This window comes from Sminthopsis crassicaudata, chromosome 1 (genome assembly GCF_048593235.1).
Source record: "Sminthopsis crassicaudata isolate SCR6 chromosome 1, ASM4859323v1, whole genome shotgun sequence".
In the NCBI taxonomy this organism is placed as follows: domain Eukaryota; kingdom Metazoa; phylum Chordata; class Mammalia; order Dasyuromorphia; family Dasyuridae; genus Sminthopsis; species Sminthopsis crassicaudata.
This window is the reverse complement of record NC_133617.1, coordinates 728,657,295-728,673,456: the sequence shown is the minus strand read 5'-3', so window position 1 is coordinate 728,673,456 and position 16,162 is coordinate 728,657,295. Positions and strand designations below refer to the sequence as shown.

The 16,162-nt window shown below is 38.8% G+C and overlaps 1 protein-coding gene across 7 annotated transcripts in view; it reads left to right on the top strand.

Annotated features, from left to right (window-relative positions):
• Positions 1-16,162, top strand: part of SLC25A26 (solute carrier family 25 member 26) — a 137,674-nt gene that overhangs the window by 23,270 nt on the left and 98,242 nt on the right. For all 7 annotated transcript variants that reach the window (XR_012485000.1, XR_012485001.1, XM_074284155.1 and 4 more), the window contains 2 exons: positions 2,367-2,471; positions 3,956-4,003. Coding sequence is in view for 5 of the 7 variants with exons in the window: in XM_074284155.1 (XP_074140256.1) it covers positions 2,367-2,471; positions 3,956-4,003 (153 nt within the window). In the remaining 2 variants the exon portion in view is untranslated. The remainder of the gene's footprint in view (positions 1-2,366; positions 2,472-3,955; positions 4,004-16,162) is intronic.

Sequence of the window (16,162 nt, the reverse complement as noted above, 5' to 3'; positions counted from 1 at the left end):
ATTACCGTTACTCCCTTTCATAGAACTATAGTGCTATAACATGTTTTTGTTCTTGTGCAGTGAAATATTCCCTTGTAGCTCAAATTCAAATCTAAGAAAGATCAGAGTTAATAGAAAACAAAATGGAAGGTGCTGAAGGTATCTGGAGAAAATAGATAGAGGTATTACTTTATAGTTTCTCTCTTAGGCCAGAATTGTAGCACCATAGAAGTCAGGAAGCCATGCTGGGTGCTTTGTACCCCTTTGCTTGGTTATATTGTTTTTCATCTGAGAAGCTTTTTAAAGTTTTCCTTCTGCCTTTGTATTTTTAAAGAATAAAAACCTAATGTAAGGACGTGGAAGGTTATGAAGCATGAAGTTCTATAAATATTTATGCCAGACCACTAACATAGACAATTCCTATTTTCTTGACATATTGGGGTCATTCGTCACTTTTGACCCTTAGAATTGAAAAGTACGTGGTGGTGTAGCTTTTTGAGAATGGATTTTAGTTATCAGGAGCTGCCTTGTTAGGTTCAAAGGAATTTCAGCAGACTTGATTTCCTATTGCAGTTATAAATAGGAGCCTTAAAGTTTATAGGATGTTATCCAAAGTAAGGTTGTCATGAGCTTGTCTGGTCATTCCTACTCACTTCAGGCTCTCTTGTGATGAGCTAGTTCATCTAATTCTGTAATCTTTCTTTGTTTCTCCAAATGTTTTCACTGAAAATTTCTTTTTTGAATCTGTTTTTTAGCACCAACCCCCATCCTGTTCCATCTCAATGAAGATGGCTTGTTTTTAAATGGTTGCTACCACTCTTTAAACACTGGTTGATTATATCACTTTTAAGAATTTTGGATGACCACTTAAATCATTTTTGTAGATTCTCTAAGCCCCAGTATATTTAGGCCTTTTTTTTTTTTTTTCTTTTCTAAGATAAAAAAGAACCATTTTGTTGTATTTTAATCAGTTTTTTGTCAGTTCCTCACAATGAATTGTTACATGTATGAGTGCTTGTTGTTTGTCCTTGTTTTGAATTTTATTTCAGTGAGGCAGAGCTCTTCCGTGACATCAAAGCCTGCTATTTACATAGGATCATAAGATGATAGTTTTAGATCCGAAAGAGACTTTGGAGGCCATCTGGAGGCTCCTTGTTTTACAGATGAGCAGAGGAAAGGCTTAATCATTTTTTGAATGAATGAATGAAATTCAGATTATAATGCTTTAGAATAAAGTGGGGATAAAGAAGGCAAACAGTAAAATAACATCAATTTATTGTTCCCCTAACCAATATAACTCTCTACAACATTCTAGTTGTACAGTAAGCATCAACCTACTAAAAGGCTATACTCTGCTACTCCCAACAATAATCATGTGTCACGGAACGAATAAGATTTGGGATATTATTTTTTAAAAAGTTGATCTTGCAGGTTAGAAAGAGAAGTGCTGTTGGAAATAAGATATGTGAGAGAGAACAAAATATAGAGTACTTTGAATTTGCATTTTAAAATATAATTTGGGTGTGTGTAGGTGCTATGCTAACATATCGCTGTACTATTTCAATTAAATAATAAATCATCAAGCTTATATGAAGTATTTGTGTCAGTTACTATGATAAGTGTTAAACACTCACAGAAAAAGCAAAAATTTATACTGTCCTCAAGGAGCATGGAAGAGATAGCATGCACATAAATGGATATATATAAGCAGAAATAAATGGAAGATAAGTTTTTGTTTCCAACAGCGCTTCTGTCCATGTTTTCTAACATAAATTGCTGTGGTATAACTCCTAAAAATAATAATATGCCTTTGTGATCTTCAGAGTTCAATATTAGAGATTTAGCCTTTGTTTTACTCATGGGCATAGGAAATGAAACTGTATCATTGGTATAGAAGGACAGTGGGTGAGGAGTCTCAACAATATGGCACTTACTCCAGAACATATCAGCTTAGAGAGTTCCTCAGAGCAGAGACTTCAAGCTGGTACTTTGTGGTGACCCAACTTCCAGGCAGGAATGCAATTGGGAAATATTTAACAAAATACATTTTTAAAATAGTACAACATAATGTTAATTTGTGGTTTTCTAAATCAGTGACATCAGTTAATATCTGAGTTTAACTCCATTTATCTTAAAGGAGTGAGAGGTTAAATATTTTGCCTGTAGTCACCATCAGTCTGTCAGAGATGGGACTGGAATCTCACCCCTTAGCTGACTCAGAGACCAGCCCTCCTTCTATTGTGACATGGGAAACATTCAGTAAATACTTGTTGAATGAATGAATTTTTATTGAAATGTTATCTTTTTGTCATGTGGTAACCTCATTTTTTAATGGTTAAAAGAAGTTTCTTAAGATGAGATTTACACAGATGCATAATTTATTTTAGGTGGCCTGTTTAATCCGTGTTCCTTCAGAAGTGGTAAAACAGAGGGCCCAGGTATCTGCTGCTTCTGGGACATTTCACATTTTTTCCAACATTTTGTATCAAGAGGTAAGATCTGCTTTTGGATTATGTGTGTTTTTTTTTTTGTTTTTGTTTTTTTTGTTTTTTTTAGGGGGGGTGGAGGAGTGTGAGGCAGTCATGGTTAAGTGACTTTCCCAATGCCACACAGCTAGTAAGGATCAGCATCTGAGGATGGCTTTGAACCCAGCTCCTCATGACTGAAGCTGGTGCTCCTTCCCCTGAACTACCTTGCTGCCCCCATGATCTTTTCTAAATGCAGTATACAGAGATCCTTGGGGTTTGGCGAATCTTGGTGACCCACACATTCCCTTCAGAGCTTTTCTCTCCTCACCTTTAGTAGGTTCCACTATCATGAAATCTTAAGCCTCCTGGTTAGTGGCTGCACATGACAGCCTGGGAGAGGGCAAGATCCCCAGGGAACTGGTCTCACTATGCACACGAGGAAGGTGTTTGTGCAACATGCCTCTGCTTCCAGTTAGTGCCCAGCCTTAAGTTAGACATTTGTTCTTTTTAAAAGAAAATGTCAATGCCTTGGGTTTATACCCCCAAATCAGTTCTTAATCTGTGGCCACCCCACCACAGAGTTTCTTCTTTTAATAAAAGAAAATTAAGTGGAATGAACTAGCAAAATGGCTTTGTCTGATAGGATATGCAGGATTCTGTTCCTGTAACCATTCCACCCCTGTTGTGAGGAGAGGAAATACTGGCTGGGAGATATTTAGTAAATGGAATTACATTTAAAAACACCTGCATTTGTATAACAAGTAATAACAATCTCGCCATGCTGGGATGATCCTCTGCAGTTTTTCTGGAAGTCTACAAAAATAACTCTTAAAAGACAATTGAAGTGGAAGTTTCTAGGAGTCCAAAAAATGCTATTTTTAAAAATGAACTTCTAAGGGAATTACTTAGAAAAAAGTGATCCTTAGCATATGCTTCTCGCCTAAGAAAGGAATCATGAAGTTTTTAATTACTGAAGTAAAAGATGTCTATTGGAGAGTTTGCTAACTCCACTAGATGACTGCTGAGGAAAATCAGGAGTCCTCTGGGAAGGCCTATAGTTAATCATTACATTAAGGGGAGATTATTAAGTCATGCATTTGTGTGCCATCTTCTGTTTCAAACTGTGCTGGGGTATAATTTCATTTTTATATGAATGAAAAATTGCAATTCTGTGAGTTTACATTTGGAAATGTTTCTATTTTAAATTATCTCAAGTGCTCCTTCCAGCAATTATCCACAGAGAAGAGGAAATGTAAAATGTCAGAAATGAAAGGAGTTTAGGAGCTCCACAATATTACCAGAAAAACTCCCTCTTTCATGGGAGTTCACTCAATCTCTGGAAGGAGGAGGCACCCATACACTAACCTTCTAGGGTGCTTTCACTTTTATAGATTCTAGAACTTACTGCTTGGCTTGGGTAAAACCACAGGACATGAAACATCATTTGAAAATTGCCTTTGCTGATAAAATTTCCTTTTAGTGAAAGGCTCTCAATGTCTTTGTTACAGGGCATCCAAGGACTATATCGCGGTTATAAAAGCACCGTTTTAAGAGAGGTAAACTACTTATTATTTTTTTTTTCTATTTTAAAATACAATTAGAGGCCATGATCATTTTAAAGACAAAAATCTGATGAGACTTTGTTCAGTAAAACTACAAATCAACAGAAATACGGGTTTTTTGATAGTTGAAAACTAGTCTTTCTGCCGACCTATAGTCTTGTTCCTGGAACAATTTGGTCTTCTATAATTATGATGATGATGATGGTAATCTTTGCTATAACTTTCTCATTTGGTCTTCAGAACAACCCTATAAGATAGATAAGTTAGATGTTATGATTACTCTTCATTTGATAGGTAAGCTTGACGGTCAAGAAAGTTGTGATTTTCCCAGAGTTGGACAACTATTTAATTAAAATGGTAGATAGATCTGTTCCTGGAATTCAGATCTTTCGGTTTCTGACTCTTTGTCAGTTTTCAGTTATTCTTTCTCATTTGGTGCTCACATCAATCCCATTAAGAAGGTATTAGAAGAAAATCATTTTTAGAGAAAATTAACCTGTCCAAAGTCACATAGAAAATGATAAAATTTGCACTTGAATTGAAGACTTTTGATTCAACCCCATCAAGTTTTTCCATAAGTCTAGATTAGAGATGAAAGATCACCCGATAATTAATTAGGGGCAAGATGTCAAGTAATAAAAATAGTAGAATCTAGTATAGATACTCGGCTTTGAATCAAAAGAGAACAAAATCTGGATCTCATCCATGTCACTTACTGGGGACAAATCACTGGATTTCTGTGAACTAGATAGGATAATGTGAGTGGGTCTTTCCATCTCTAAATTTAATTTATTACCACAGTTACCATCAATGACAAGTTTTATACCTAATTAACAATTTAAAGTAATGTAACAAAAATAAACAATGTGTTTCTGCATGACAGTTTATACAAGCTTTTCCTTACAATGTGTTTCTGCATGATGTTTATACAAACTTTTCCTTTTAAATGAAAGAAATTTATAGCAGCAATTTTCATGTCACAGACAAGCCCATTTTAAAGATTAAGAATTCAGTTTCAAGTCGTGACAATAGGCAGATGCCTTCTAGGTGCCAAGGACTGTGTTTGATTCTAAGCAATCCCTGTCTTCATGGCGCTTACATTCTTCAGGCAGAAACAACATTAAGTAACTACAACAGGTAATGGAGGAAACACAAAATAATTGGAGGGGCAGGAGAGGAACACTAACAGCTGAGTAGATCAGGGAAGGCTTCCTGGAGGGGTAATATCTAGGCCATGCTTTGAAGGGTGGCCAGGGATTCTGGGAAGGTGGGAGAAGAGGGATGAGATTCCAGAATTAATGACCAGGTTTTGCCAAAGTTTGGGGTTTTGGAAAGATGGAAGGTTATGCATGAGGATCAGCAAGAAGGCCTGGATGCCTGGGACAGATTGTCCGTTAGTGTGAGGTCAGTCAGGAAAAAAAGAGCAGAGCTGAATCACAAGGTGCTTTAAATGCCAAAGCCAGGCCTTTGCATTGGAACCAAGGAGCTAGAGCTTGGCAAGCACGGCCCTGACACGGTCAGAGCTGCTCCAGGGATGTCATTTGGGCGGCAGCATGAGGAACTGATGTGTAGGGGAGAACCTAGGGGCAGGGAGGCAAGGGATGAGGAGGCCAGCACAGGGTCAGGGGACCGAGCGGGCCAGAGAAAAGGCTGTGTCTGGAGCCAAGGCCTCTGGGAGTGTGAAGGCCAGCAGAAGGGCTCCCAAGACCCTCCTGGTTCTCCTGCCCTCTGCATCCTGATGTTGAGAAGTGTCTGTGTCTTAAAGCACCGCAAGTTCTCTTTGAGTAGTTGGGGTCCCTCTGAGGAAACTAGAAAATCTGGGAAGAGCTGAGACTGTCAGATCATCGAATTTGAGGTGCTCTGGCAGATACAAGATTGCCCCTCAAGAGACAGGGGCCTCGAGGCATCTCCACAGAAATGATCATTGAACCCACGGGAGCTGAGAAGGCCCAGGAGAGAGACAGGCTCAGCAAAGGAATGACCCCAGAGAAGGGCACTGAGCAGAAATGGTCAGACGAATGGTAAGAACACCTGGAGGAACAGTGCTCGCAGGGGCGGCCCAAAGGGAAACTGAGTGCAAGCTTTTGGGTGTCATAGTTGGGTGAGGAAGAAGCCCAGAAGTGAACAGGGCATGAGGCAATGAGGCAGAGGCTATTGGTTGAGAAAGGAGGCTGGACACAAGAATGATGTAGGAGGGCTGAGGGAAGAACAGTGGAGGAAAAAATGACTGGGGAAGTACGGGCAGGAATAAGAAATTATTTGAAATATGAGCTTGTTAAGTCCAACTACTTTAATGTTTTAATTTTAACAGTTTTGAGATTATTTAATTTCTTTCCTGTTTGGCTTTCATTTAGTACATATGGCTAGTTATTGTATATTACTTCTTGAATACATAATTTGCCAGTGGCTACTATTTTAAGGACCCTTTCTCCCTCAAAAACCTTCATTTTAGAAAGCTCTGCTCCATAACCCAGTTTATTTTATATTTAGGATTGCTTCGAGATAGAAACATTTTCATTTCTCGATTATATCCGTCATTGATCTAAATGAAAACTATTTTTATGTATTTACAGAAGAAAATTTACTGGTATAAAAGTAGAACACTTAGATTCAGGGAGGGCTTTTGTTTTGTTTGGTCACTAAGCATTGTCTTCTTCATAATATGGAAAAATATTTTGCCTGTCATTTTAAAAAGAGTTTTTGAGAGCATTGCATTAGAAACAATATTCAATTAACTAGTGAAGGCAAAGGCCTTTGGAGAACTGAAAGGAAAATGAATGCCTCAAAATTAGTTATTTAAGGGGGGGAATGACACCTGCCTTTTAGAAACATAACTCCCACCATAGCTTCACTCTATACTCGTTTTCTGGCTCACTAAACATGTGTTATTTACTCAGATTTCATCTTGATGCAGGGAAAAGAGGGCAACAAGTCTTTTTTATTTCTTTGAGAGGTTCTGAATAAATGAATACATTTACATGCCACCAAATACTGATTTTGCATACAAACAAATAGACAAAACACATGGTTACAACTGGATGCTATTCTCTTTAAAATTTGTTGTGACATATGTCAAACTAGTAATTAATTTCTAGGCTGCTATCTTAGCACACTCTTTGACCCTACTGAGATAACTTTGTTTACTCAAAATGGCAGGGCTTTGTTGGGAATTTAATTGGGGTCTTCTTCGTTATGTGTATTCATAAAAGAACCTTCAGAACTGATTTCTGTTGAAATATTGCTTTCCTAGAGGCGCTTTCTGATAGAGTCAGAAGCGAATTATTGCTGAATAAAATGTAGTTTCTTTTTCCAAATGAAGAAAATCAGAAGTGATGTGTCTGTTTTAAACAAATATTTTTGCATTGCAACTGGTTTCACTTTTGACATTTTACTGACACCAACAATCCCCTTCCCTCCCCTTATAGAAAAGTTCGGAAACTGTTGGGAAATTTGCACATTTGTTTAGATATGTTTTCCCCTTTAAAATGTCGACTTTGCCTTCCTGGAAGCCTTTAGCTTGAGACATGTATTAGTGAATGTATTCTAGATGTTCGGGAACCTTTGAAATGATTGTTCCCCAGAGTATGCTTAGAACTGCCTCTTTTATTTGGCTTTTGTGGAAATCATTTGGTTTATTAACTGAACTTGAGAAAAGTCCAAGTATAACTGGCATATCATGCTGTTCTTGATAAATTTTAAGACTCATTATTATTTACATTGCTGCAGATCTTTAGTATAATTGACATAAGGAGATGGGGGGGGGGGGAAGGCCTCCAGCTGCAATTGAGGGTGAGGGAAGCCCCTGTTGTGCAAATGCTTTTTGCCTTTATGGGCAGTGATGAGTGAGATAGGATGCCCTCTAGTGAGCTTCAAGCCAGCATCTTTAAAATGGTAGAAGGGAAATCTGAAGTTTGCTGTAGTAGAATGGCAGTATCTAGAAACATTTGGAAAGCAGGGAAATTTAATTTATGTAGGTCCAGGGATGAGATATTTCAGGCCCCCAGACTCATATTTCTCTGGATTTCTGTTGCATCCCAGAGTGCAGTTTCTAACCTGGTGGGCTTCTGCAGATGTCTCATTCAATCAACCTCTGGGGGTTTTTTGAAGAGAACAATTGAAGAGCTATAGTACAGGTAATTACCATTTCAAAGGGCAGTGATAAGGGGTAGCTGATCCTCTGTAGGCCGCAGTTGGGAAATCTGGGTTGGATAAGAATACATTAACTAATGTAATCAGTTTTAATACCCTGCTCCCCTCCTTCTAGCCTACTTTCCCTGCCCAACTCTCATCCTTTTAGTTCTTATCACTTTCTTTTCTCCACAGTTGTCTGTAATGGATGAATTTGAAGCATATTTTAAAATACTTAAGTCTGTTAAATAATATTAGTTTATCTGCTTGTGATTTAAAAATTAGAAAAAGCATAGTAGTTTATTTGTCTCAAGAAATCCAAGCTACATCAATTCCTTTTTATATTTGTATGGGCCACCCTCATTTAGGTCCTCATGCCTTGCCCTGGCTATTGCAATGAGCTCCTAATTGGATTTTAGCTTCCTTTCCCATCCATTCTAGTCACTACTGCCCTCCAAAATCTTCCTGTCATAAATCTGACCGTGACACTCCCTGTCCCTAAGCTTTAGTTGTGTATTTTTAACTCTAGGAGAAAAGGCAAGCTTCTCAGCCTGCTGTCTGAGGCCCTCCAATCTTGGTTCCAGCTTGGCTTTCCAGATTGATTTCCTTGGCTTCTATTTGGGCTCTTCCATGTTCCAGCCAATTGTTCAGGTGAATTTAGAGCTGACTGAAAGCTCAGTATCCAGGCATGCAACCTAAAGGGAAGTACTAGATGATGGTTCTCTACTGCTTTAGCCTATCTTCTGCTTTTTTATATCCTGGGATGAAACCATACATAACTTTTCTTGACAGATGTGCATGTGACAAGCAGCTGGAGAGAGATGCTAACCAACTGATTGACAGCCACGATCCAGAGCTTCAGTAGACTAGGAAATGGGCCAAATTCAGTAGGATGAATGATAGTTATGGGGATGTTTAATTCTGTACCTGTGTTAAAACAAAATCAACCGACCAGATGAGTATTCATGTGAAAAGATCTTTAGTTTTTAGTGGACTTCAGGGTTACTATCAATCCGTGTGTTATGGCTGCCATAAAAATCCATTGGGAGCTGAGGCTGAGTTTGGGGACAAGCAGCGTCCAGAATGAGGGTGGTGACATTACTGGGAGACTCTGCCTTCAACTCCAGGAACTGCATTTGAACAAAGAGAAGGAGGAGTGGAGAGCAGCCTGAGCAGGCTGACCGTGCCTATTGGCAGAAGGAATGGAGACCCCCAAATGTAAGAGTCCTTAGAGGAGACCAAGCTTTCTCCATGACTCCCACAGAGGGAGAGAGGTCACACTTAAAGAGAGAGGGGCCAAAGGAGAAAAAGGCTGAAGGAAAGAGCTCCTCTCTGGTAGGGAAAGAAAAACAACACACTTCTCTCTTAGCAAATTTGTAAAGTTTTTTGGTTTGTTGGTTTTTTTAACTGAAGAATAGAATTTTACCTTTATCCTTAAGTACTTAGAGTTGTGTCTGAACTCACACAGCAGTTTTATCTGTTTAACACTGATCATTGCACACCTGCTAAGGCTCTTGACCTCTAAGTCCTTACCTGTCCTCAATATCATCCCCAAACCACTCTGTATTGATTAGGTGCCTCTTGAGTGCCAGGCCTTGTGCAGAGTCCCAGCACATAAGCAGTTCCTCTTTGAGGGAAGCTGAGACCTTGGGCTTTGCATGCAGAAAGTAGCACTTGAAAGCTTTTGTGCTGTACTGAGAGGCCAAGATACAAGAGACTTAAGTTGATAGAGCCAGCAGTAACCATAATAATTAAGGGTCACATTTGTATCCTGCTCAGGTTTACAGAGAGCTTTTTGTATGACTCTGTGAGGTGGGCCCTGACTTGGTGGCCCTTAAGGAAGGGGCCTGAGGTCTCCAGTTCTTTTGGCCCCTGGCAATCAAGTTCCCAGGATAAGGTTTGTCTGGAGTAGTTAGGGTTAGCCCTGTGGGGAAAGCAATTTGAAGGGATTTTTTTTTTTTTTTTTTTTTTTTTTTTTTTTTTTTTTTACTTTGAAGTGGTCTGAAATTGCTGAAATCAAGGTGTTTGGAAGTAGACCTGTGAGCCCAAGGGCTTCTCTGGCGATCTAGCCTCAGCCCACTCTAACGTTGTATGGGGCCAAGGAATCTCCCCCCCCCCCCCCCCCCAGGGCAGGGGCTGAAAAATCAGTAAATAACCCTGCTGGAGCAGAGAGTACCTCAGGTCACCTGAGAAGCTGCTGGCTACCCAGGGGAATTACCAGAGGACACTCCAGAGAAGTGATGAGCACCCCTGGGCACAAAACCTTCCAGGCCTCTCCCTTGGGGACCCAGCTGCCATGTCTACATGGGCCATCAGCCGTGAGCTTCCTCTTCACCTTCACTATATCTCCCAACTGTCCACATCCTTCATCCTTCCCTCCTCCATTCTCATCAGAGGATCGAGGGGTGGCCCATTTCCTTGCCAAGGCTGACCCCTCTACAGGTACTCTTGATCCCATCTTTCCCTTTCCTAGCAAAATGCCTTTACAGTCTTTTTTCCTTATCTTTAATCTCTTCCCATCTTTTTTCTTTTTTGTCTACAGATACACTCTAGTCTCCTCCCTCCTTAAAGATATTCTTTAGTACGATCCTTCCATCTAGGAGCCAAATTCCTAGAAAAAATCTATCTTCCTATTTTTGTTCTTTCTCAGGTTTTTGGGTCCTGACTTCTGACCTTATGACTCAACTGAAACTGCTCTATCCAGAGTTAGCGATGATTTTTTAATTGGCAAATATAATGTCCTCTTCTCCATCCTCATCCCTTTTGACCTTCCATGGAGCATTTGCTGCCACCAGTTACCCTCTCATGGATCCTCTCTAGGTCTTCATGACACTGACCTTCTTTCCCTCCATTCTCTTCTTTCCTATATCCACCACTTCTTTTTAGTCCTTTCTGCTTGTTCAACATCTGTCTCCTACTCCCTACCTGCTGGGTACCTCAAGGCTCTGCCCTTTCTATACTTTGTCATGATGACTTCATAGGTTTAATTAATATTTCCATGTTGAAGACTGGGTGGGCATGTATATGTATGGGCATATTTAGGATCTCATTCTTCCTCCTGAGTTCCAGATTTGTCTCATGCACTGACTTGCCCATAGGACCCATAACCTGGATATCTCCTAGACACTGCACATCCCGTGTCCAAAATGAACTTCATTCTCTTTCACCCACATCTGCTTCTCTCCCAAACTCGCCTATTTTTGTCCAGGACACACCATTATTCTCCTGGCCACTCAGTCCAACCCCATGTCATCCTCACACATCCAGGCACTTGCTTGTCTCATCCCTTCTTCCTCTAATCCCCTGAGTCACAATGTTACCATTCCTGGATGAGCCATCGTGGCAACCTCCTAATTGTTCTTCTTGCTCCATGTCGCTCCCCACCCCAATCCATCTTCTGCAGTGAATTTCCTAAAGTGTGGGTCAGACAATGTCACCCTCCTACTCACTAAACTCGGCTTCTTTTTGGCATTTAAAGCCCACGTTATGGCCCCTTCACTCAGGTGACCATGTTCACCTGTTCTTCATACACAGCACTCCCTATCCCATCCTATCCCATCCCCCTCTTTTTCCTCTCTGCTGCTTAGAAGCTCTACTTTCCTCCCATGCTCAGCCTGAATACCTTATTCATGAAGCCTCATCTCTAGAATGATGATGTCTCTCTCTTGTGTTTACCTTCTGGCTCCCTAACTGGACGTAAGCTTCTATAGGACAGAGGGACAGTTTCACTTCTTTCTATTCCCAGGGTCATGGTTTTAGCCCTTAGTAAGCACTTAATAAATGCTTATTGAATGGATGAATAGAAATGTGATCCAGGCAAGTCATCGGGCCTCAGTTTCCCTATCTATAAAATAAAGGTAAAAATGATATCTGTTGCCACAGCATTGTTGTGAATGATGAGATTGCATATGTAAAGTGTCCTGCAAACCTTTTAGTGATAGCTCCATGTATACAATGCATACCATTTCAGTGTCTCACCTTTCACCCTTCCATTCTACCTCTTTCCACTTTTGCAAGCCCCCCTCCTGATAATTCTGTGGTATGAATGAAGACAGAGTGAGCAGGATTTACACAACTGAGGAAGCACTAAGGAGAAGGGGACTATAGTCATTTCTGTAATCTCTTAGTATGAGTGAGTGTCGGGGAAAAAAGACTTTATTGTCACTAATACATTCCTTTATAAGCTTCAAAAATTATGTTTTTTTACATTAGAAAAGTGGCAAAGCACCATATGGTCTTTTTTTACAACTCATTAATTCTACTGGTGAGATGGCAGGGTCATTGTAAGTCTCCATATTTTTTAATGGGAAGTTGATTTTACGTTAAAATCTAACACAAATATGTTGAGCTTCATTTAATTCGTATATAATTCATTTTATTAACTATGACCAAATAGAACATCTGTTAGAATTCCATAATGTTAACTTCATGGGAAAAAAAAAAGTTTGCTTTTGGAATTTTTCCATTGTTTTAATGTTTTAGACTTTGAACAGATGTCTTCAGGGGACATTTTAATTAATGGAAATATTATACAAATGAAAATAAAATTTCTTTTAATCACAAAAGCTTATCATAAAATAAATTACTTAATAACCTCTGCATATATTATATTCACCCAAGTGATACTGCTATATAAGATTAAAATATCATTTAAATGCAAAAGTTCTAAAATCATCACTGTTCCAAATGTGAATTTTGGCCCTCAATTGCGCATTTTTCTATTAACTAAAAGAAACTTTTTTTTTTTTTAAACTATGATACAGTTAAAAATAATTTGATTTGAACAAAACAACTTTTTAGCTTTTTTGGTGCATTTTTTTTCTTATGTTTGATTTACTTGAAACCAGCCTTCATTTATTTTTCTTAATTTTTGCAAAAAAATTGTTTTTTTTGAAGCATTAAATGTCATATTTTCCTGATTGCATGGTGCTCAGAATGCATTATCACTCCTATCCAGAATAACTTGGACTACAGAGTTTTGACTTACTCTAATTATCTCTTTTTTTCCTCTGTTTTTTTGAGTGTCAACCTTCTTGGGGGAAAAAAGTAATAAAACTGGGGCAGAGTTCATAGAAATATGCTTATTTCAGTTAGAATACGCTGGCCATTGGATGACAAACATAGTGTGTTTTCAGGTCCATGTTTGAAGTCTTGATGCAGAACGTCTCAGAGCTTGGGTGGTCCCCACCTTGATGAATCACTATAGGCTTCCAAGTGTTGGAACCTTATCATGAACTTGCTGAGGTCATTCTGACTCCTTGACTTGCAGAACATGTTTGGTTCTATTATCCGGGAAGTAGAGGAGGGTAAGGGGCTACAATTCCATTCCATTTTTCCTCTTTGCTTTCTAAAAAGCAGAGTGAAACATGGAATCAAGCCTTTTTGAAGATGTCATTTTCTCTCTATTCAATCTGACCTTTCTTTTGTTTTTTCTTCTCAGTTAAATGAGCAATTAGAATATTTACATGTAACAATCCAGCAATGCACGTTTTCTGATGAAATACTAATACTACTGTGTTTACTACATAAAGATGTTTTCATTTTTAATGAAATGATGAATAATTAATTTTATTTTAATAGCTAAAAAGAGGAAAGTTGAACACTCTTGGTCTTTAATATAAAAATAGATTTGAAGGAAGAGAATATTTTATTCAGATGTTTGTTCAATTTTCATGTAATATTGATAATTTTTATGCATGTATTTTTGTTTTTTATTAAATCTAGCCTTTTGGGAAATGTAAGTTTTCTTTCTCAAGGAAGAATTTTACTTATATGTATTGGAACATGAAAATTTAATCTTTCAGAAGATGTGAACCAAAAGTGATGGTTTTGGAATATCTGAATATTATAATAATCATAACAGTGATAACAGCTAATATTTTCACAGTGTATATACTATGTGTCATGCACTGAACTAAACACTGTTCTCTTATGTAATCTTCACAGCAACCCTGGGAAGTAGGCACCATCTGAATGTCTGCTTTGATATTTCTCTCAAAGCATCCTAAATTCTAAATCCCAATCTAGAGAGGACCATGGACTCCATCAAGTCCAACTACCACATTTTGCAAGTTAAGAACCTCAGGCCTATGGTGGCTGAAGCACAGTAAGAAGTGTCAGAAAGAGAATTGAAGCCTGTTCTCTAGCTCCTGCCTCTGTTCTGGTGTTACTTAAACATTCCAAAGGATTACCAAAACTAAAGAGGAAAAAAAAAGTTGACTAACATTAATAGATGAATATATTTTTGCGTTGATATTTCTGTATTTTTGTGACTTTTTAGTGACATGTTAATTATAAACATTCCAGAGGACACCCTTGGCTTTTGAGATGTAAAGCAGTGAACTGAAAGTGAAAGTTTCAAAAAATAAACATTTTATTTAGCACAATAAATATTTATTTGAAGAAAAGCTAAAAGTAAATATCAATATTCCTTCTTTTTGTAGTAGTATTACAGATGGGAGATATAGTCCTGTCTGACCAAAATTCAGAGTATAAAAGCTGAAAATAGATAATAGCCTGGAGGTTATATAATGGAAATACTACTTTCTCCCCACAATTTTCCTATTCCTCTCTCCCAGAACTTCTTGGGTGTGCCAGCAGAGGACTCCTGCCTTACATCCTGTCTGTGTCACATGAGGAAAGGGGGTGCTGATGGTACCAGGTCCACAAACCCCCTGGCTTCCTCGCTTCTGCCTTTCATAGGTACTTCCCAGACCCACTCCTGCTCTGCCTCAGGAGCAGGAGATGCTTTTATCCTCGACTTGCTGCCATTTTGTCATTGACCAGCTTCCCTATTCTAATGATCCAAGTCTTCTCTAGCATACTCATTGTCATCAGAGCAAGGATTCAAGCAACTCACTGTGACATTCTGTTGGAATGTATTTTAAAATGTATTGTGAAGCACTCGATTGGCATTTTGTACTTAGTTGGCTTACTTTTTGTTTAGTTGGAGATGCTATTATGGGTGTCCATGTTTCTTGTCATGACCATCGCCATATCCCCTATGGGTTTATCATTTAGACAGTCTTGATTCCACTGCCTTGCTTGTGGCAGCCCATGATTATCAGATGTTTGTATCCCTCCTTACCAGTCGGCCCTTGATAGATTGTTAATTAGGAGATACCTTTACCTTTAAGACTTTAATTCTCAAAACAAAGTATAAAATCTCTTAAATCTAAGTATATCCATAATGGAGACCACAGCCAGAGAAGCTTTCTGCTTCTAGTTATTTTCTCAAGTATTGGTGGGTTGTACTCAATTCTTTTGTGGCATATGACGTTCTATCAGCCAAATTTACATCTGTTATCCCATTGAAATACAATTTCCTTCATTCCTTTTTTAATGTTTCCTGATATTCAGGTGGTCTCCAAGAACAAATGTTATATTAATTAAGGGGATCTTGACTAAAATTATTCCTATATATTTTTGCCAATGCAAGAAAGAATTTTAAATGTATTAAAAACTAATAGCTTGTCAGAAGAAAAACTTTCTCCCAAGGTGAGCCCAAGTTGTGACTCACATGTCAATTCTAGATTAAGAAAGAATTCAAAGACTCCACTTTGGATACCAGAAGAGCCAGATTTTAGGAGGACACCTAGGCTCACTTCTGAAATAAAGAAACCAGAAAGCCTTTGGTACTCGGCCAAAAATTACTTGAGGATTGCATTCTACAGAAAAATTGTGATTGCTCTCTCAAGAATTAGTTCCATAAGACAGAAGGAAAATAAGTTTATTCTTGAGTTTTAGAAGATTGAAGATACTCTGTAAGCACAAAGGAAACACAAAAATCCTGACTTGGAGAGGAAGAAGATATCAGTGGCCAGAAAAGGTGTTGCAGCAAAAGCCCAGCGGCCTCAGGTAGAAGGTCTCTCCTCCTCATGAAATCTTCCCTTAATAAAAAAGTGGGGTACAGTGGCTGTGCCCTGGGGCACAGGTACCTTTCCTGTAAGCAGGAGGGCTGCCTGGAAGGAAACTTGAAAAGGAGGGAGGGCCAGCCAGGGGCAAGTGCGCCTTCCCTGGTGTTCC